The 23942-nt window shown below is 38.7% G+C and overlaps 1 protein-coding gene and 1 pseudogene across 3 annotated transcripts in view; one reads left to right on the forward strand and one right to left on the reverse strand.

Annotated features, from left to right (window-relative positions):
- RGS20 (regulator of G protein signaling 20) overlaps window positions 1-23942 on the forward strand; it is a 128423-nt gene that overhangs the window by 81252 nt on the left and 23229 nt on the right. For all 3 annotated transcript variants that reach the window (XM_066266125.1, XM_066266126.1, XM_066266127.1), the window contains 2 exons: window positions 15572-15720; window positions 23029-23112. In XM_066266125.1, coding sequence (XP_066122222.1) covers window positions 15572-15720; window positions 23029-23112 — 233 coding nt within the window. The remainder of the gene's footprint in view (window positions 1-15571; window positions 15721-23028; window positions 23113-23942) is intronic.
- LOC136328588 (phospholipid phosphatase 2 pseudogene) lies at window positions 31-759 on the reverse strand (annotated as a pseudogene).

Below are 23942 nucleotides of genomic sequence, written 5' to 3' on the forward strand. Positions count from 1 at the left end.
CAGCTTTCAGCCTCAGGAGTTGGAGGCTGGTTATGCATATTGGTTGTGGTCAGCCTCACCCAGGATCAGCGTCAGTAACTGGCTGGGTTTGGGTTTCAGTGCCTCCTCTTCCAGGCATTGCTATGGGGGCTAGGTTTTGAAGAGGTTGAATATATAGTGAACAGTCAGGCCACCAGTGTCCCCTGCAGAAGGCCCACAAGGACATCACTCCAGTGGTGTTTGCAGTCAGGAGGTGGGTGTAGCCCACATAAGGGCAAAAGCCACCATGAAGAACTGGTATGACTGTGGGTTGAAACAGCCATGCCAACTTCCAGCAGAGCCACCAAGAACATCATGCAGTACATCCCAAAGGAGAAGTGCCAGAGTAAAAAGGTAATCTGGATTCAGTGATGTTGGCAGAGCTTCTCCTGCACATTTTTCCCACCTGTACATAGGTGGAGCAGTTGACACAGCTCCCACCAGGGTCACATACTACCAGAGGATGGGCCGCAACCAGCCGATCATGAACTTGGCAGGTCTGTCTGGGGCTGGCTCACTACAGCCCCAAACAGGAATGTCCCCAGCTTCTTGCAGACAGCAGCCACATAGCTGTTGAAGTTGGAGCAGGAATAAAGGCAGTCTGTGTTGTCCAGGTAGGCCTCTCCCCCTGAGACAGGGAGATGGTGGTGATGATGTTGACCCCAGCCAGGAGCCTGTGAGAAATGTGCCTGGACAGTAGGGGTACCGGATGGAGTCATCACCACAGCAGAACCCTCGCTAGTGTGGGATTCACGGGCATCAGGATGACAAAATCAACTCAAGCAGGAGAAGGCCAACCTCCAATCCGTGACCCCCAGCACCGGTCTCAGCACTTCGTGGAATCCTGGCCCAGCCCTACAGCATTTACTTCTGACAATTGGAAGATGACTAACAATAATGTTATGATAAATTGGAAAATTGGATTAAATGGATGGACTTTATTTTCAAGAAGTGAAAAATACCATATTGATTCAAAGAAAAGAAGAAACTATGATAAGAACAGAACTCCAAGAAGAAATTGAAACCAGTCAACAAACCACTCTTAAATGGTTCCAACAATTTCTCAGGCAAATTCTATAAATATTCAAGAAAAATAATTTCTCTTAAAAAGAGATAAGTAGAGGGGCTGGGGGCAGTGGAGCCCGCCATCTTGACATCAGAGAAATGGTGCCGTGAGGGATACTACTCCCAATCTCTCCCCTTGGAATTTCAACAAATTCGACAACTAAACACAGAGAAAAAATCTCAGGGCCACCTGAACTATACACACACCAGACAAAGGTATGATTGGGCAAATAGGTGGCTAAATATATAATCCTCTCTGAAGGAAATAAGATGAAGAATGGGCTATTTCACTTTCCTCACTGATCTGAGGAAGACAAGCTTTTGTTTGGAGACAAGCAAGGTGGAGAGTCTGAGTTAGAGGGAAAGGAACTGAGATAGGTAGGGTAGGTGCTCAAACAGAAGAAAGAACACACCAGCTCTGCCTGAGATCACAGTCACAGGGTGCATGCAAGGGCAGCAGGCTCCACCTAGAATTGCCAGTGCAGGTGCCTGTGTGATCCAGTGCCAGCATTTTTGTGCCTTCCCGGCTCCACAATGACTGGTGGTGTGTGAGCGGCTCCAACTAGCATCACTGGCATGGGCATGAGCAGTCCAGAGGTCTTAGCTGAGATTATCAGAGAGAGCACCTGCATGTGCTGCTGCAGTATCTTTGTGTATTCCTGGCTCCACAATCACCACTGTGGGGCACACGCATGGGCTAAAACCCTTGACTTGAGACTCCCCAGGCTGGGTGCCTCCGTGGGCCAATGCAGGCTTCTGAATGCATTCCCGGTTCTGAGATCATAGGCACCAGGTGCTGGGCACCTGAGAAGGTGGGTATAGCCCTCTGTGTACATTGCTGTAGTCATGGGAGCTGGAAACACACACGGCCTACTGAGGGCTACCAAACAATGCATGAGGGAGAAGCCTGTGGAGATTAGACCAGTGGTGTGCTGAGGCATGCTGAACCTGCCCGCGGGCCCATAGAAAGATGCTTGATCTGCAATCGGCTCCAAGCCCTGCCTCCTATCACTGGCGGCTCTGGTTGGCACAGCCCTACCCAGAACAATGCTTTGAGTGGTACTGGAGGAAGGACCTGGCTGCTCTTAGAACCTCTTGCTCTGCGTACAGTAGCTGGGGCAAACCTCACAGCTAAGTCCTCAGGCTGCTAGCTCAGGTGGGAGAGACGTGGGGATAGGCACCTGGAAAACTGAGATTCCCATTGTCAGAGCCTCCAAGCCCTAACAAGCCCTGCCTACATCATTGCCACAGTGACACACCAGCAGACCTCTGCGCAAGAACCCCACAGGGGCAAAACTTGTAGTACAGTGCCACCTGACCAAAAAAAAAAAAAAAGTTACCTCTCAAATCCAGGAAAAAATTACATTTTAATAACTTTTTTTTCATTTTGGTAATTTTATCTTCTTTCTCTTTTCTTTTTTCCTTTTCTTTTTGAACTTCATTATCCAGTTGTTTCATTTTTCGTTCTTGTATTTTGTGAAGGTTTCATTTCAGAAACCTTTTTTGTTGTTGTTTTTGTACCTTTTTTCTCTTTCTTCTCTCTTCCTGTATCTTCTCCTTTCTCTTTTTTTTCTTCTTTTTCTTTCTTTCATTCAATCATTATTTATCATTAAATTATTATATTTTGGACTCATATTTTCCTTTATGGCATTTTGCTTGTTTATTACTTCATTTTTTCTCTCTTTTGACATTTTTCCTCAGTTTCTGCTCCTTGTTCTCTGTAGTTTTTGTTCCACTTATCATTAAAGAATTTGCATTTTTTCACTGTATCTTTTTAATTTTTATTTTATCGTTTTAATTATCTCTTACTAGTGCTATTAACAATACCACTCTCAAAGGACATTAAGGAAAAAAAATCAAATATTATGGATACAAAAGACAGATGTAGCTCAGCTAGATGATGAAAAATCTCTAGAAAAAAAATTTAATTCCTTGGAAAATCGGAGTTAAATGACAGAGAATTCAAAATTGAAGTCCTAAAAATACTTAGTGAAATACAAGAAAGGTCAGAGAAGCAATTCAGAGAGCTCAAAATACAATTTAATGAACAAAAGGATTACTTCACCAAGGAAACTGAAACTATAAAAAGGAAGCAAACAGCCCTGGCCGGTTGGCTCAGTGGTAGAGCATCAGCCTGGCATGCGGAAGTCCCGGGTTCAATTCCCGGCCAGGGCACACAGGAGAAGCACCCATCTGCTTTTCCACCCCTCCCCCTCCCTTCCTCTCTGTCTCTCTCTTCCCCTCCCGCAGCCAAGGCTCCATTGGAGCAAAGTTGGCCCAGGTGCTGGGGATGGCTCCATGGCCTCTGCCTCAGGTGCTAGAGTAGCTCTGGTCGCAACAGAGCGATGCCCCGGATGGGCAGAGTATTGCCCCCTGGTGGGTGTGCTGGGTGGATCCCGGTTGGGCTCATGTGGAGTCTGTCTGACTGCCTCTCCATTTCCAGCTTCATAAAAATACAAAAAAAAAAGAAAAAGGAAGTGAACAGACAAAAAACTCAATACATAAGCTGAAAAATGAGGTAACAAGCTTAACTAATAGAACAGGCCAGATAGAGGAGAGAATTAATGACATAGAAGAAAGGCAACTAGAGATACTACAGAAAGAAGAGGAGAGAGATTCATGAATTTTAAAAAATGAGAAAGCCCTACAGGAGTTGTTTGACTCCATCAGAAAGAGCAACATAAGAATAATGGGCATATCAGAGGGAGTAGAGAGAGAAAAAAAAATGGAGAACATATTAAAAAAATAATTGATGAGAACTTCCAAAGCCTGTGGAAAGAATTAGAACCTCAAATCCAAGAAGCAAAGAGAACATCAAGTTACCTTAACCCAAACAGACCTACTCTAAGAAATATTGTAATGAAATTATCACAAACCAATGACAAAGAAAAAGTCCTCAAGGCAGCCAAGGAAAAGAAGAATAAAACATGTAAAGAAAGGCCCATTAGGCTATCATCAGATTTCTCAGCAGAAACTCTACCAGCCAGAAGAGAGTCGACCCCAGTATTTAAAGTACTGAAAGAGAGGAACTTCCAGCTAAGAATACTGTATCTATCAAAGCTATCCTTCAAATATGAAGCGGAAATAAAAACATTCATAGATATAAAGAAGATGAGGGAATTTATCACCAGAAAACCCTCACTTCAGGAAATTCTAAAGGGGGTTATTTGACCAGATACAAAGAACAAAACAAAACAAAATCACAAATAAAAGCTCCAACAAGATCACAATTAAAACAAGAATAATCTGTGACAACAAAAACAAAAAAGGGGAGAGAACAAAGATTACAGTAGCAAAGGAGGATGAAGTACAGAAGCACTCATGAGATAATGGACTACAATGAATATGATATATATTCTTTAAATTACCTAATGGTAACCACCCCTGAAAAAACCACTACAGAAACACATGGCTTAAAAAAAAGAAGAAACAGAGGAAATAAGTATGGAATACAACCAAACAAAAATAAATGACAGAAAAACAAAAGAGAAGAACCAAACAAGAAACAGAAATATCAGAATGCAATATATAAAATGGCAATAGAAAACCCTCTATCAATAATTACATTAAATGTAAATGGATTGAACTCACCAATAAAATGATACAGAGTAGCAGAGTGGATCAAAAAAGAAAATCCAACTGTATGCTGTCTTCAAGATACACATCTAAGCTACAAGGATAAAAACATTCAAAATGAAAGGTTGGAAAACAATTCTCCAAGCAAATAATACCCAAAGAAAAACAGGTGTAGCCATACTCATATCTAACAATGCTGATGACAAGACAGCAAAGGTAATCAAAGAAAAAGATGGTCATTTAATAATGATAAAGGGGACACTGAATCAAGAAGACAGCCTGACCAGGTGGTGGCACAGAGGATAGAGCATCAGACTAGGATGCAGAGGACCCAGGTTTGAGACCCTGAGGTCACCAGCTTGAGCATGGGCTCATCTGGTTTGAGCAAAGCTCACCAGCTTAGACCCAAGGTCACTGGCTTGAGCAAGGGTTTACTTGGTCTGCTGAAGGCCCACGTTCAAGGCACATATGAGAAAGCAATCAATGAACAATTAAGGTGTTGCAACAAAAAACTGATAATTGATGCTTCTCATCTCTTGCTATTCCTGTCTCTCTGGCCCTATCTATCCCTCTTCTGACTCTGTCTCTGTAAAATAAATAAATAAAAATAAGTTCTATACTGAAAAAAAAAGGAAGACATAACACTTCTTAATATATATGCACCAAACCAAGGAGCTCCAAAGTATATAAGACATCTACTAACTGATCTAAAACTAAAAACTGACATAAATACAATCATACTTGGAGACCTCAATACACCGCTAACAGCTCTAGATCATTCATCAAAACAGAAAATCAAAATAAAAAATATTAGCCTTAAATGAAACACTAGAACAATTGGATACGATAAACATCCCAAAACATCAGAGTATACTTTTTTCTCCAGTGTACATGGAACATTCTCAAGAATTGACCATATGTTGGGCCACGAAACTAACATCAACAAATTCAGAAAGATTGAAATTATACCAAGCATATTTTCTGACCATAAAGCTTTGAAACTAGAATTCAATTGCAAAACAGAAGTAAACAAATGCAAAAAAATGTGTAAATTAAACAACATACTTCTAAAGAATGAGTGGCTCAAAGAAATAAAAGCAGAGATCAAAAGATATATACAGACAAATGAAAATGACAACATGACATATCAGAATCTCTGGGATGCAGCAAAAGCAGTAATAAGAGGGAAGTTCATATCATTACAGGCTTATATGAACAAATAAGAGAGAGTCCAAGTAAACAACTTATCACATTTTAAGAAACTAGAAAAAGAAGAACAAAGGTAACCAAAAACCAGCCAAAGAAAGGAAATAATAAAAATCAGAGCAGAAATAAATGAAATAGAGAACAGAAAAACTATTAAAAAAAATCAATAAAACAAGGAGCTGGTTCTTTGAAAAGATCAACAAAATTGACATATCCTAGGCAAGACTTATTAAGGAAAAAAGAGAAAGGACTCATAAAATCCAAAATGAAAGAGGAGAAATTACCAATGATATCATAGATATACAGAGAATTATCATAGAATACTATGAAAAACTATATAACACAAAATTTAACAATCTAGAAGAAATGGATAAATTCCTAGAACAATAATCTTCCTAGACTAAGTCATGAAGAAGCAGAAAGCCTAAACAGACCCATAAGCAGGAAAAAAAATAGAAACAACTATCAAAAACCTCTCAAAATATAAAAGTCCAGGGCCAGATGGCTATACTAGTGAATTCTATCAAACATTTAAAGAAGATCTGGTTCCTCTTCTAATCAAGTTTTCCAAAAAATTGAAGAAGTAGCAATACTTCCAAACACATTTTATGAGGCCAACATAACTCTCATACCAAAACTTGGCAAGGACAACACAAAAAAAGAAAACTACAGAGCAATATCTCTAATGAATACAGATGGAAAAATTCCAAACAAAATACTAGCAAATCAAATACAACAACAAATTAAAAAAATAATACACCATGATCAAGTGGGATTCATCTCTGAATCCTGAGGATAGTTCAGCATACATAAAACAATTAACATAATAAACCATATCAACAAAACAAAGAACAAAAACCGCATGATCCTATCAATAGATGCAGAAAAGGCATTTGATAAAATACATCATTTTATGTTTAAAACAACAAAATGGGTATAGAAGGAAAATATCTCAACATAATAAGGCCACTTATGACAAACCATCCGCTAACATCATATTAAATGGCAAAAAACTGAAAACTTTTCCGCTAAAATGAGGAACAAGACAAGGCTGCCCACTCTCTCCACTCTTATTCAACATAATGATGGAAGTTCTAGCCAGAGCAATCAGACAGGAGAAAAAAATAAAAGGCATTCATATTAGGAAAGAAGATATAAAGGTTTTACTTTTTGCAGACAATACGATCCTGTACATAGAAAACACCAAAGACTCCACAGAAAGACTATTAGAAACAATAAACCAATAGAGTAGTCGCAGGATACAAAATTAATATACAGAAGTCTATTGCTTTCTTTTTTTTTTTTAATAAGTTTTTATTTATTTATTTATTTATTTATTTTACAGAGACAGAGAGTGAGTCAGAGAGAGGGATAGACAGGGACAGACAGACAGGAATGGAGAGAGATGAGAAGCATCAATCATCAGTTTCTCGTTGCGCGTTGCGACTTCTTAGTTGTTCATTGATTGCTTTCTCACATGTGCCTTGACCATGGGCCTTCAGCAGACCGAGTAACCCCCTGCTGGAGCCAGCGACCTTGGGTCCAAGCTGGTGAGCTCTTTGCTCAAGCCAGATGAGCCGGCGCTCAAGCTGGCGACCTCGGGGTCTCGAACCTGGGTCCTTCCGCATCCCAGTCCGACGCTCTATCCACTGCGCCACCACCTGGTCAGGCTCTATTGCTTTCTTATATGCCAACAATGAAAATTCAGAAAATGAACTAAAAAAATAATCCCTTTTACGGTCGCAACAACAACAAAAAATACCTAGGAATAAACATAACAAAGAATATAAAGGACCTATAATGAAAACTACAAAGCATTGTTAAAGGAAATCAAAAAAGACATAAGGAAATGGAAAAATATTCCTTGTTCTTGGTTGGGTAGGAAGAATAAATATAGTTAAAATGACCATATTACCCAAAGCAATATACAAATTTAATGCAATTCCCATCAAAATTTCAGTGTCGGCCCTGGCCGGTTGGCTCAGCGGTAGAGCGTCGGCCTAGCGTGCGGAGGACCCGGGCTCGATTCCCAGCCAGGGCACACAGGAGAAGCGCCCATTTGCTTCTCCACCCCTCCGCCGCGCTTTCCTCTCTGTCTCTCTCTTCCCCTCCCACAGCCGAGGCTCCATTGGAGCAAAGATGGCCCGGGCGCTGGGGATGGCTCTGTGGCCTCTGCCTCAGGCGCTAGAGTGGCTCTGGTCGCAACATGGCGACGCCCAGGATGGGCAGAGCATCGCCCCCTGGTGGGCAGAGCATCGCCCCATGGTGGGCGTGCCAGGTGGATCCCGGTCGGGCGCATGCGGGAGTCTGTCTGACTGTCTCTCCCCGTTTCCAGCTTCAGAAAAATGAAAAGAAAAAAAAAAAAGTAAAAAAAAAAAAAAAAATTTCAGTGTCATGTTTTAAAGAAATGGAACAAAAAATCATCAGGTTTATATGGAACCATAAAAAAATCCAAATAGACAAAGTAATCCTAAGGAAAAATAAACGAAACTAGGGGCATTATAATACTTGACTTCATTATATTACAGAGCCACAATAATCAAAAGAGCATGGTCTTGGCAGAAAAACAGACACTCAGACCAATGGAACAGAATAGAGAAAGACTATTAGAAACAAAATAAATAAAACCACACACATATATGGTCAACTCATCTTTGATAAAGGAGCCAAAAACACACAATGGAGAAAAGAAAGCCACTTCAATAAATGGTGCTAGGAAAACTGGAGAGCCACATGCAAAAGAATGAAACTCAACTACAGTTTGTCTCCTTGTACTAAAATTAATTCAAAATGGGTCAAAGACCTAAATATAAGATCTGAAATAATAAATTGCATAGAAGAAAACATAGGTACTAAACTCATGGACCTTGGCCATAAAGAACATTTTATGAATTTGACTCCAAAGGCAAGGGAAGTGAAGGCAAAGATAAATGAATGGGACTACAACAGACTAAGAAGTTTTTGCACAGCAAAAGAAACTGACAACAAAATAAACAGACAGCCAACTAAATCGGAGATGATATTTTCAAAGAACAGCTCAGATAAGGGCCTAATACCCAAAATATATATGCAAAGAACTCACAAAACTCAACAACAAACAAGCAAATAATCCAATAAAAAAATGGGAAAAGAACATGAACAGACTTCTCTCAAGAAGAAATACAAATGGACAATAGATATATGAAAAGATGCTTATCTTCACTAGCTATTAGAGAAATGCAAAGCAAAACTACAATGAGATACCTCCTCACACCTGTTAGAATAGCTGTTATCAACAAGACAGGTAATAACAAGTGTTGGAGAGGCTGTGGAGAAAAAGGGACTCTCCTTCACTGTTGGTGGGAATGTAATGTAGTACAACCATTATGGAAGAAAGTATGGTGATTCCTCAAAAAATTAAGAATATAACTACCATATAACCCAGCAATCCCTCTACTCGGTATATACCCCCAAAACTCAAAAATATTGGTACGTAAAGACACATGCAGCCCCATGTTCATCACAGCATTATTCAAGTGGGCAAGACATGGAAACAACCAAAAAGCCCTTCAAGAGAAGATTGAGTAAAGAAGATGTGGAACATATATACTATGGAATACTACTCAGCCATAAGAAATGATGACATAGGGTCATTTACAACAACATGGATGGACCTTGATAACATTATACTGAGTGAAAAAAGTAAATCAGAAAAAACTAAGAATTGTTATGATTCCATACATAGGTGGGACACAAAATTGAGACTCATTAACACAGATAGGAGTGCAGTGGTTACCAGAGGGAGGGCAAGGGAGCAGAGGGGCATAAAGAAAACCAAATAAAAGATGATGGAGGACAATTTGACTTTGGGTGATGGGTATATAGCATAATCAAATGTCAAAATGATATGGAGATGTTTTCTCTAAATCTATGTACTCTTGTTGATCAACGTCACTCTGTTAAAATTAATTGTCTAAATAAAAGGATACATAAAAAAGAGATTAGAGAGATAATTAAAAAAAAAACAACTTCTTATATTACCAAATCAATTTCAGAAATATAATAAAAGAATAATCATCTTTTAGAACCAACAAGAAGTTAGTATTAATTTAAATTCCCTTTCATTTAAATTGCAGTCTTCCATGATTTTGAGTTGGGTTTCTGGAGACTCTTCATTTTGTTTCCATGTTCCCAGTTTACCTTGGTTGGTAATGGTGTTCAATGGATTGTTTCTCACCCTGAAGAGTTGAGGTGGAGAATGCTCTCTTATTTAGATAGTGTTTGCTCTCAACAATTCAGCAGGCTGATAGGTAGGGTAGTTACTTTTGTTTTCCAGTAAATGGTGCTATTGCACAAGTTTTTGTTTTCTCTTACCTGTGCCTCTAGGATTGCTGTGCAGTGGCATTGCTTTGGTTGGGGAAAATGCCATTCCCACTGGGACAATGAGTGTCCCCTCTGTGACTGGCTCACTTCAGTTAGGGGACACCACCATGTTGGGAGAATGTAGTGGGGACTGATGAACTGGTTTTGCAAGATCACAACACTACCTCCTTGTCACTTATAGCTCCTGGCCCTACTATGTTTATTAACAGTTTGAGCTTCCTCTCAGAGTCTCCTAGTTCACCACAGTTCCAGCATGAATACTTATATTGTAATTACTCTTGCCACTAAACATTCCAACATCTAGTAACAGAATGAAAACCATGCTTGTTAATTTAGAATTTTTGAATTAAGAGGTAATAGTTTATTAAATTTTATAAAAATAGCATATTTTTGCCCTGGCTGGTTGGCTCAGCGGTAGAGCGTTGGCCTAGCGTGCGGAGGACCCGGGTTCGATTCCCGGCCAGGGCACATAGGAGAAGCGCCCATTTGCTTCTCCACCCCTCCGCCGCGCCTTCCTCTCTGTCTCTCTCTTCCCCTCCCGCAGCCAAGGCTCCATTGGAGCAAAGATGGCCCGGGCGCTGGGGATGGCTCTGTGGCCTCTGCCCCAGGCACTAGAGTGGCTCTGGTCGCAACAGGGCGACACCCAGGAGGGTCGCAACATGGCGACGCCCAGGATGGGCAGAGCATCGCCCCCTGGTGGGCAGAGCGTTGCCCCCTGGTGGGCGTGCCGGGTGGATCCCGGTCGGGCGCATGCGGGAGTCTGTCTGTCTCTCCCTGTTTCCAGCTTCAGAAAAAAAAAAAAAAATGCAAAAAAAAAAAAAAAGCATATTTTTCTGTACACTTATTTATTCAAAGCTTTAAATGATTGGGATGTCAAAATTGCTGAATTATATGTAAGAATTCCAAAAACTATAGCAGAAATTCTAATGATATACAGAATAAAATTAAATAGATTATGAGAATACATTGAAACTCTACAAATATTGAGACAAAAATTGAGAAAAGAAATGAGGAAATATAAATTAAGAAAATGTTTAACCACCATGATCAATCCAACATAAATACCAAAAGAACATGATCATCAAGTATTGTTCAATATGTAAGAACAAATTATAGAAACATGTTACAGTACAATAACTTTTAATATAGACTCAGCTACATTTCTCATTTTGACTGATAATACTTTCATGTTCATGGTGTATTATGTATAAAATCTTTTCAGAAATTATCAAAAAGATGTAAGTCCAACAATAGGTGCATGAGGAAGCACATGGTGGTACATCTATACAATGGAATACTGCTCAGAAATAAAAAGGAATGCATGATTGACACATTCAACAATTGTAAAATAAATATGTAGAGCAGGGGTCCCCAAACTACAGCCCGTGGGCCGCATGCGGCCCCCTGAGGCCATTTATCCGGCCCCCACCACACTTCCAGAAGGGGCACCTCTTTCATTGGTGGTCCGTGAGAGGAGCACAAGATGTGGCGGCGCCGCAAAACATGGCGGCGGCACTCACTACAGTACTACTTCCAGTGACGTGGGACGCACACATCACGGCTCCAGAAGCGCGTCATATCACTTGCTACGGCTAGCAGTGACAAATATGGAACCGGACATTGACCATCTCATTAGCCAAAAGCAGGCCCATAGTTCCCATTGAAATACTGGTTAGTTTGTTGATTTAAATTTACTTGTTCTTTATTTTAAATATTGTATTTGTTCCCGTTTTGTTTTTTTTACTTTAAAATAAGATATGCACACTGCACACAGGGATTTGTTCATAGTTTTTTTTATAGTCCAGCCCTCCCATGGTCTGAGGGACAGTGAACTGGCCCCCTGTGTAAAAAGTTTGGGGACCCCTGATGTAGAGTGAAGGAAACTGAATCAAAGAAAGAGTACTATGTATTGCATGATTCCATTTGTACAAAATTTTAAAAATTTCAAATTAATATATAGTGGGAGAAATCAAGACAGTGATTGTCCAGGGCAGGTAGGAGCAGGAGGGATGGGCAAGAGAGAGATTCCAAAGGGGTATGAAGAACCTTTTAGGGTTGATGATGTGGTCTTGGTTGTGGTGGTGGTTTCACGGGTATATGCATGTCAATATTTATCAAATTATCCCTTTAAATGTGTGTAGTTTATTATTCATCTGTTAGAACTCAATAAAGCTGTCTTCAAAAATGTGTAAGAACAGACTCTGATGGAATTTGCCTTTAATTTCTAAAGGCAATATTTAGACATGAGTAACCTTATGATATTCTCAGAGTTTGCTCACTGAATCATTAAGATTCCTCTAGGTAGTTGCAAAGTAATAGGTGTGTACAAACAAATAAAATATGATAACTAATAAAAAAGCTGGCACAATTTATTTTATATTATGTAAATACAAGAAGAGAGGTTGCTTCACTTGGTAAAGTTATCTTCTTCCAATAACCTCCAACACACATCACATGTATGGGCAAAGTTTACAATTTTACCATTAAAGTCATAACACAAAGGTGCCTAATAGTATTGCTAATTCCCTTTCTCTCTCTCTCTCTCTCTCTCTCTCTTTTTCACACACACACACACACACACACACACACATCCAATATAGAAAAAGGATGTCTATACCTTGAAAAGATAGAAAATATAAATAAATAAGTGTGATTATTTATATACAATATGATCATCTAACTATAAAACCCAAGAGAATCAACAGAAGGACTACTAGAACTAGAAAAGAATTCCATATAGAGTTCAGATACAGTAGCCTTAGCCTCCCTATATTCTGAAATAACTATTTAGAAACATGAGGGGAGGGGGAGTACTTACAACAGCAGCAAAAACTGATTTATAAAATGTTTAGGTAAAAATCTATAAAAAATACACAAGATCTGTTTGAAGAAAACTCTTAACTATACATAAGATAGGACTTAAATGAAAAGATATTCCATATACTAATTGGAGAGACCCAATGTTGCAAAGATGTTGAAATAGTAGTCCTTTAACACCTGTTGACATTGCCATAGCATAATCCTTTCTTATTTTGAGAAGCAATTAGGCTATAAGTTGCATCAGGATCTCCTAGACAGTAAAAATTACCTGGAGATATTTTGCTCAAAGCATGTTTGGAGATTGTGTGGTTTGTCCTTGCCCCTCAGTGCCCTGAATAAAGTAAAACCATGTCAGTCTATGTTCCCGCTGAAGTGCTGCAAATATTGTGAGAATGTGATGCTTAGAGGAGCCCAAAGCTTCTCCTTTGGGGCACCAAAGTGATTGTCTCCCAGAGCAGCCCATAAAACATGGCTGTGTGTTGGGCAAACGTCTCTGTCTCCACCTTTGGCCAAGTGAGCAGCACCAGCTCAAGAGTCCTAGACAGCTTGGAGGCTGAGCTTTTTGGACAGGTGTAAGCATTGTTTTGGCTGTGGATAAAGAAACAGTAAAACACTTTGGCAGGTCCCTCTTCTGTCCTGTAACTTGCATCTCAGTATAACTAAAAGGGATAATCTAGAGGAATCCCCCCTGATTTAGCAAGTACTAAGACAGATGACATTTCTCATAAGTAAATCTATAAATTCAGTGTGTTCGAATCAAAATCCCAACATGGTATTTTCGGATCTTGACAAGCTGATTCCAAAATTCAACTGGAATTAAAAATAGACAAGGACAGCCAAAAACAATTTTTTTAATTCATGAAGAGACTCTACCTCCAATATTAAAATATATACTAAAACTAAATAATTAAAATAAAGTCCAATAGCATAAAAGAAGAAGTAATAGTAGAAAAGAATAAGTAATAGTAGAAAGAGCTAAGTCTAATGTTGGACTAGAAATAAACCCAGATTTGAACTCCACAGTCCTATTTGAAGTTATTTAATATAGCTTTGATTTTTTTTAATTTTACTCCACTGACAATTCAATGATAATATTAAAAGTAACAATGGATTCAGCAATTTGTTTCTTGTATTACTTTTATGCTTGTTTTTTTTAACTGAGAGGAGAGGAGACAGAGAGATAGACTCCCATGTGCACCCAACCGGGATCCACTCTGGAAGCCCTCTACCTGGCAATGCTCTGCCTATCTTGGGCCATTGCTCAGCAACCAAGCTATTTTTAGCACCTGAGGTGGAGGTTCCAGGAAGCTATCCTTAGCACAAGGGGCCAGATTTCTGGAACCAATCAAGCCATGGTTGTAGGAAGGGAAGAGAGAAAGAGAGAATGGGGAGGGGTGGAGAAGCAGATGGTTGCTTCTCTTGTGTCTGACCTGGAATCGAACCTGGGACTTCCACATGCCGGGCTGATGCTCTACCACTAAGCAAACTGGTCAGAACCTGTTTTTCTCTTTTGATAATTCTTGTAATCCTCAGAAAAAGGAGAGATTGAATGGAATAAATCTTGTTTCCAATGGCTTGATCTCCAATGAGGTAGATCAGTGTGATTGTCTCAACAGATGCCAGGACAGACCTGAGAAGGCCACAGGTCACAGTCCTGCCTCTCTTCCTGAGAATAATTGAGCAATCCTGTATACCAGGCAGATTCTAAGTGCTTTGCATATACCTTAATTGGGTTTCTTCAAGGTTTCAAAGCTAGTAAAGATTTGAATATGTCAGTGGGGCCTCAGAAATGGGTGACCTCCCCAGAACTTCCATCCTCCCCATTCTACTTCTTTATGAAAGTATGGTTGACATACAATTTTATATTAGTTTTAGGTACACAACATAGTAATTTGAAATTTATACAGCATGGAAAGTGATCACCATGTTAAGACTAGTAACCATCTGTCACCACTGTACAAAGTTATTACAGTATTATTGACTATATTCCTTGTGCTGTGATTTACATTCCTGTGACTTACTTTATAACTAGTGCAGTCACACACACACACACACACACACCCCACCATCCTCCCTCTTCTGATGTTTTCTTATACTGACATGTTAGGGTGCCTAACATTTTGAGTGTTCTGGCCTCCTAGGAAGCCATAATTCAACTACTCCTGTCTGTTCAACTCTTAAGTGAATTCTGGAGCTGAGACATAACTCTTTTGTAGCTTTTACTGCATGTCTTCAATGTATGTGATGTCAGTGCTTGTCTCTTTTACTCAAATGTGAGTGCCTAGGGGCAGGGACTTCCATTCCTCATTTGATTCCTAAAATTGATGATAGTGCTTGGCAGATGCTACAATTAAATAAATGTTTGGTAAGTTAGTTCTAAGCACCAGATTTTACCAGAATTAGTGGAAATAACCTGAATACAGTTACATTGTATCTTCTTAATGATCCAAACAACTGAATCATCAAGCTATGTGGTGGTCACTCTGTCCTCCCATTCCATCCCCTTTTCCTTTCATTGCTGCAGCTGATGGGGTCAGAACGGACAGAAATGCGGAAGCGGCAGATGTCTGCAACCCAGGAGACATCAGACCCCCTTCCAGGCCAGCACGGAGTGGGGAACCGAGGATCCAATGCTTGTTGCTTCTGCTGGTGCTGCTGTTGTAGCTGTTCTTGGTAAGGTTTGGGGCTCTGTAATTAATGTGCTCCTGGTTGAGAAATGGTATGTATGGATTGTGCCAGCTTATAATTAATTTAGTAGTATTTTATAAACAACTACCATATGCCTGACATTGATTTGGGTTCTGTGAAGCACACAACAACAAAAATGAAGAGGCTATATCCTAACTCATTAGGGATCTATATTCAAATTCTTACAACCAGGGTGACATATGCTTAAAAACTAAAGAAGAATCTAAGGCAGTTTGTGATTGAATATTAATATTTGGGGAGAAACGATGCCTAGATTATTAGAAAGGAGTGAACTCAAAAAATTCTCGTTGGTAAATAAAAGCTTTGCAGAGGAGTTAGAGTTTGAGATGGGTCTTAAAGGTTAGGGCTATGAAGTACAAAGAGCTGAATTTTATCCTCTGCTGCTTCTGCCTTATTTTTTTTTTTTGCTTTTTAATAAAGATAAATGTCAAAACACATGCTTAACTGGAAGAGAAAAAATCTAAAAATATAGACTAACTTACTGGTAAAAGAAGAAGCACAATCACTGCTTTAAAAAGAGAGATATACAACTTGAATATAAAACACCTTTTGATGGACCTGGCCGGTTAGTTCAGTGGTAGAGCGCCCACCTGGTGTGTGGATGTCCTGAGTTTGATTCCTAGTCAGGGCACATCTGCTTCTCCACCCCCCTCCTTCTTCTCTCTCTCTCTCTCTTGCTCTCTCTAACTCTTCCCTTCAATGGCTCTGTGGAGCTTCTGCCTCAGGCACTAAAAATAACTTGTTTTCGAGTATGGACCCAGGTGGGCATAGCATCGGCCCCAGACAGGGGTTGCCAGGTGGATCCCAGTGGGGGTACAAGCAGGAATCTGTCTCTCTATCTCTCTTTCTCTCACTTGGAAAAGGAAAAAACAAACAAACACCTTTGACCATTTGAATTACACAATTAAAAGTCTAGAGAAAAGCATATGATTTATACCTAGAAATCAGAGGAACGTTAGATTGCATTTCTGAAAAGTGTTTTGCCAGCCAAACGTGCTTAACTTTTAGGCAATTCAAATATTTTCAATTTATACAGGCTTGACTACAATTTGAACCAAAACCTCACTATTTAGTGAAGAATAAAAAAAGCTGATATAGAGACTGATCAAGAATAGTAACAAAATTGGGGAGTAAAGTGGAGGTTGAAAATGAAATGTCCAAGAAGTTTGCTCTGCTCCGCTTGACTTGGGCTAGTGTTAATTTCCAAGAAATTCAAATCTAGTTGATGAGATACAGCAAATGACACTCCCAAGACTAATGGAATCATGATGTTGGGTGGTGTGTCCATTTGGGACAGAGAACAGACAGCAGGTGGGAACATGGGGAGAAAGAGCCGACAAGAGCTAAGCAGTCTGACATTCAAGGCAAGACTTCAGCCCCAAGCAGGAATCTAGATGACTGGCAGGAAACTAGAGGAGAGGTACATGTTAGCACACCTAATGCATGTGGGTTTCCAAGACCTACACTAGGAGGGGAAAATACCTACCAGTTGGGAAGAGACTATATATTTAGACTGCTTTCCCACTCTGCTAATCAGTCTCAGTGAGATGATTAGAGATAATTATTTGAAAAATGTACAAAAATATCCCAACTGGCACTTACCCCATTCTCCTCCCTTGTCAGCTGCCTTGGAAGGGCACAGAGACAGAGGTCTTGGCCTGAACAATGTATGGGACTGTTGGTGTAAGGGTAGCAGGTGATGGTAGGTCCCAGAACAGGCTTCTCCTACTTGCACCAGCTAGGATGAATAAAATAGATATTTATCTATACCTAGACATCATCATCATAGCCAACACTATGTAGCACATGTTATAAGTGTATATAAAAGAAAAAAAGAGTAACATCTTCAAAGTCCTGGAGAAAAGTAACTGAAAACTTAGTCAAACTATAATTAAAGAGTATGGGTAAAATTAGACATTTTCAGACATGGAAAGGTCAAGAGAGTTAACTGTCTTTAAATTCTCCCTAAAGGAAATAAGAAAGGATATACTTCAGCAAAAAGTAATCATGAAAAACAATTAATAATGATAAACCCAAGAAGGATTAAATTCAAATATAGCGTTTAAATATAATGTGGTATTTAATTTTGTGTTAAAAAGTATAAGTCCCATTCATCACATAAACAAAATGAAGGACAAAAACCACATGATCATATCAATAGATTAAAAAAAGCATTTGACAAAATCCAGCACCCACTTATGATCAAAATTCAGCCAAGTGGGAATATAGGAAACATACCTCAACATAATAAAGGCCATCTATGAGAAACCAACAGCCAACATCATACTCAATGGGCAAAATCTATTGTAAAAGCAGTCCCCATAAGATCAGGAAGAAGACAGGGGTGCCCCCTTTCATCACTCTTTTTCAACATAGTGCTGGAAATCTTAGCCACAGCTATCAGGCAATTATCCTAGTGTATGAACATCCTGGGTTCAATTCCCGGTCAGAGCACATAACAGAAGTGACCACTTGCTTCTCTACCTCTCTATCTCCCCCTTCTCTCCCTTTTCTCCTCCTGCAGCCAGTGGCTCAATTTATTTGAGTGTCTGCCCTGGGCACTGAGGATAGCTCAGTTGGTCCAAGTGTGTCAGCCTCAGGCACTAAAAAGAGCTCAGTTGATTCAAGCATTGGTCCCACATAGAAGTTCCTGGATGGATCCTGGTTGGGGCACATGTGAGAATCTGTTTCACTATCTTCCCTCCTCTTGAAAAAAAAAAAAGAATAAAATTCCTAGTAATAGACTTGTAATTGGAAAATTATAAGACACTGAAGAAATTTGAGAAGATACAAATAAGTGGGAGCATATGCTGCATTTATGAATAGAAAAAATTAAAGCATTAAAATGTCCACAGACTATCTAAGCAATCTACAGATACAATGCAATTCTTATTAAGATATCAATGGTATATTTCATAAACCTAGAATAAATATTTCAACAATTTATGTGGAACCACAAAGACCCTGAGTAGCCACAGCAATCTTGAGAAAGAACAAAGTTGGAAGAATCATGCTATCTGATATCAAACTATACTACAAGGCCATTATAAGAGAGCAGCATGGTACTGGCATAAAAAGTATTATACAGATCAATGAAACAGACCAGAGAACACAGAAATAAAAGCACACCTTTATGGCTAATATTTTACAAAAGAGGCAAAAATATACAATGGTGTAAAGATAGTCTATTAAATAAATGGTATTTGAAAACTGGACAGATACATACAAAAAATGAAACTAAACTACCTTCTTATACCATACATAAAAGTAAATTCAAAACAGAGTGAAGACAAATGTTAGGCTCAAAACCATAAAAATCTTTTAAAAAGTCATAGGCAGTAAAATCTTGTCCATTTCTCATAGCAGTATTTTTCTGGTATATCGCATCTGGCAAGGGAAACAAAGGAAAAAATAAGCAATTGGGGCTATATCAAATTAAAAGGTTTGCATAGCAAGGGAACCATCAATGAAATAAACAGACAACCCTCTGTATGGAAGAACATGTTTGCCAATGATACACTGGTAAGGGGTTAGTATCCAAAATTTATAAAGAACTTATAAAACTCAACACCCCAAAGGCAAACAATGCAATTAAAAATGGACAAAGGATCTGAATAAACACTTCTCCAAACAGGACATAGAGATGACCAATAGACATACTAAAAAAAAAAAAAAGCTCAATGTCACTAATCATCAGAGAAATGCAAATTAAAACCACAATGAGATATCATCTCACACCTGTCAGAATGACTGTCATCAATAAATCAACAAACAAGTGTTGGCGAGGATGTGGAGAAAAGGGAACCTTCGTGCACTGTTGGTGGGAGTGCAGATTGGTACAGCCACTGTAGAAGTCAGTATAGAGGTATCTCAAAAAATTTAAAATAAAACTTCCTTATGTTCCAGTGATCCCACTTCTTGAAATATATTTGAAGAAACCCCCCAAAAAACTAATTCAAAAGAATATATGCACCCCTATGTTCACTGTAGCATTTACAATATCCAAGATTTGGAAGCAGTCCAAGTGCCCATCAGTGGATGAGTGGATAAAAAGCTGTGGTACATTTATATAATAGACTAGACAAGTACCTTATAATTTCACTTATATGTAGAATCTAATGAACAAAATGAACTAACAAGCAAAATAGAGGAATACTCATAGAGAGCATCTGACAATTGTCCAGGATGGGGTTGGGGTAAGGTGGAAGGATTGAGTAAAATAAAGGGGGAAAAAAACCTCATGGAAACAACAGTGTGGTGATTTTAGGGGTAAAGAGGGGTGGAGGGAGTTGGAAGGGGTATAGGGAGCATAAATGGTGATGGATGGAGACTGACTTGGAGTGATGAACACACAATTCAGTGTACAGATGATATGTTGCAGAATTGGACTCCTGAAACCTGTGTCACCCCAATAAATTAAACAGAAAGGGAATAAAAGCCATAGTACATTTACACAAAGGAATACTACTCTACTGGAAACAAGAAAGAAATCTTTCCTTTATAACAGCATGGGCTGACCTGGAGAGCATTCTGCTAAGTGAAATAAGCCAGTCAGAGAAAGATAAGTACCATGAGATTTCACCTATATGTAGACTCTAACAAATAAACTAACAAACAAAATTAAAAACGGAGTCAGATACAGAGAACAGACTAATAGCTGTCAGAAGGAAGGACGTTGGGGGGTCTGGGTGAAAAAGGTGAAAAGATTAAGCAAAACAAAAATAATTATCATAGAGACAACAGTATAGTGATACCAGAGGAAAGGGGTGGGGATTGAAGCAAGTAAAGGGGGGATAAATGGTGATGGAAGGAGACTTGACTTGGTGTTGCGAACATACAATACAATATACAGGTAATGTTATAGAACTGTACACCTGAAACCTATATAATTTTATTAACCAATGTCACCCTAATGAATTAGAAACTAAATAAAAATAAAAAACCAGACAACATAGATGGACTTGTAGATTATTATGCTAAGTGAAATACCATATTTCCCCATGTATAAGACACACCTTAATTTTGGTGCCTGAAATTTAAAAATAAATGTATTACATAAAGTTATTAAATTCAAGTTTTATTCATCATAAAATTCATACAACTCATCTGTATGAAAAAGCAGGAATGCAATTAAAAAATCTATAACCACTGTATAAGACACATCCAGTTTTTAGACCCCAAATTTTTGAAAAAAGGGTGTGTCTTATACATGGGTGAGTATGGTAAGTTAGAGAAAGACAAGTACCATATGATTTCAGTTACATGCAGAATCTTATGAAGAAATTAAACTGATGAATAAAATAGAAAAGGAGACAAACAATAGTGTGGTAACAGCCAGAATGAAAGGGTGGGGGTAGGTGAAGGTGGGCAAAGGGGGTGAAAAGGAAGATGAAATACTTTGCTTGGGGCAATGGACACATGATGCAGTGTATAAATGATATTTTATTGAGTTGCACACCTGAACCTGTGCCTCAATATATTTAATTAAAAAAAATAAATAGAAGAAAACAACAAGCCCTGGCCGTTTGGCTCAGTGGTAGTGTCAGCCCGGTGTGTGGAAGTCCTGGCTTCAATTCCCGGCCAGGGCACACAGAAGAAGAGCCTATCTGCTTCTCCACCTTTCCCCTCTCCTTTCTATCTCTGTCTTCCTCTCCCACAGCAAAGGCTGCATTGGAGCAAAGTTGTCCCGAGCGCTGAGGATGGCTCCATGGCCTCTGCCTCAGGTGCGAGAATGGCTCCAGTTGCAACTGAGCAACGCCCCAGTAGGGCAGAGCATCGCCCTCTATTGGGCATGCCAGGTGGATCCCGATTGGGTACATGCAACAGTCTGTCTCTCTGCCTCCCAGCTTCTCACTTTAGAAAGATACAAAAAAATAAAAATTAAAAAAAACACAATAAAAAACAGACTACACAAAAATTTATAATGACTATCCACAGACATACTATTTTATTATAAATAGCCAAAAGATACTAACAACCTAAATGTTCATAAACTGATGAATGGATAACAAATTGTGGTATGTCCATACAATGGAATATTATTAAGCAGCAAAAAGGAATAAAAGTACTGATACATGCCACAACATGAGTTAACCTTGGAAACATCATGCCAAGTGAGAGAAGCCAGCTATAATACAACATATTGTATAATTCAGAAGAGAAAAATCTGTAGAGTCAGGAAGTAAATTTGAGTACATCTAGGGCTGGTAAAGTGGGATATAGAAAGTAATGAGGTGTAATTGCAAACAGGGCTGGGCTTCTTTTTGATGTGATGAAAATGTTATGAAATTATAGTGATAGTTGTACAACCTTGTGATTATACTAAAAACCACTTAATTGTACACTTTAAGCCTGATACCTTTGATATATAAATGAGAGTTCAGTAAAGCATTAAGGAAGTAAATAGCCTTCATATGTAGATGAGATGGAAGTGAAATTCCATTTACAGTAACAACAAAAATACTTGGAATTTACAAAAGAATGTACAAAATGTATAAGGAAACTCTCTTGAACAATACAACAGATTTTATTGCACACTTTCCTGGTTCTCTCTGTATATGTGCCTATAAATATATAAAACTTCCATTTGACTGTAAACAAATTCTGGAGAATATATACGTGTTTTCAAGGTGCAAAAATGAAATGAAATAAACAATATTTGAAAACAAAAAGAAATGAAAATCCAAAATATTCCTGAAAATGTTTTTACTACTTTCTAATGGACATGCTATTTATGAAAAGTATTATTCTAAATGCAAACTCTTCCTTGATTAGTGTATACCACAATATTATAAATATAATTTTAAAATTTTTATTTAGATGATTCAATTTAACAGGATGACATTGGTCAACTAGAGTACACAGATTTTGGGTAAATACCTCCATATAAATATAATTTATTTTGCTAGTACTTTATTGTCATACTTCTGGTTTTCTTAAGAAAACCAATCAGGCTCTGGCTGGATGGCTTGGTTAGTTGGAGCTAGTCCCGAGATGCAGAAGTGGCTGGTTCAATCCTTGGCTGGAGCACATACAGAAACAGATTGATGTTTTTGTCTCCCTCTCTCTCCCTTCCTTTCTCTGAATTCAATAAAAAAGGAAGGAAGGAAGGAAGGAAGGAAGGAAGGAAGGAAGGAAGGAAGGAAGGGAGGGAGGGGAGAGAGAGAGAGAGAAAGAGAAAGAAAGATAGTTCTACTTGGTATTCTGCAGTTTAAAAGCTTTCATTGATACAGAATGATCTCAACTGACATGTAAATGTCTCATTTTGTGCAGTCTCACTGTTAGAAATCAAGAACAGAGATCCAGGAGGGCTTCCCATGAGCTCAGAAGAGATGACCCTCCAACCTGTGAAGAAAGGTAAAATCTCATTTGTTTAGCTCACTGAATTGACAGAAATGCCTACTTTATTTTTTTTCACTGTGTGTTTCAGTGAACAGTTTCTGTAACCACAATTTAGTAATACCAAATCATAATGTGGCATCACACTTTCATTGCAGAATTCCTTTAATTAATGTATGACAGAAAAATCAGTTCCATTGTTAAATCTAATACCTGCTAATTTCATGTAAATTTATGCTTCTTGAGAAAACATGACATTTTATTTTTATATGGTATGCTTTTAAAATAAGACCATAATGAAACATACATATTTGGCTTTTAAAAAAGCCTTAAATGTCCATTTTTCTCTTAACTATTAACTTATACTACCATTAATGTATTACTTTTTAAATTTAAGTAAACTCACATAAACTCTTTCCATAATGTCAAAATTTTAAATGATCTTTTTTCTGACCTGTAGCATCAATTGATTTGCTTTCACCTACATATTCTTACACCCTTTATTGGTCTATGACTATGTAATTGCAAATACTAAGCAAATATTATATAAGCATTGTTCAAATAGGTCTTATTTATTTTTGAGAAGAAAAAAGGAAGTAGTCTGAAAGGTTTAGTACTTTTCTTCATTCTTTTTTTTTTCTTGTATTTTTCTGAAGTTAGAATCAGGGAGGCAGTCAGACAGATTTCTACATGCACCCAACTGAGATCCACTCGGCATGCCCACCAGGGGGTGATGCTCTGCCCATCTGGGGCGTTATTCCATTGTGGCTGGAGCCATTCTAGTGCCTGAGGCAGAGGCTATGGAGCCATCCTCAGCACCCGGGCCAACTTTGCTCCAGTGGAGCCTT

Source organism: Saccopteryx bilineata, chromosome 3, assembly GCF_036850765.1.
Source record: "Saccopteryx bilineata isolate mSacBil1 chromosome 3, mSacBil1_pri_phased_curated, whole genome shotgun sequence".
Classification (NCBI taxonomy): domain Eukaryota; kingdom Metazoa; phylum Chordata; class Mammalia; order Chiroptera; family Emballonuridae; genus Saccopteryx; species Saccopteryx bilineata.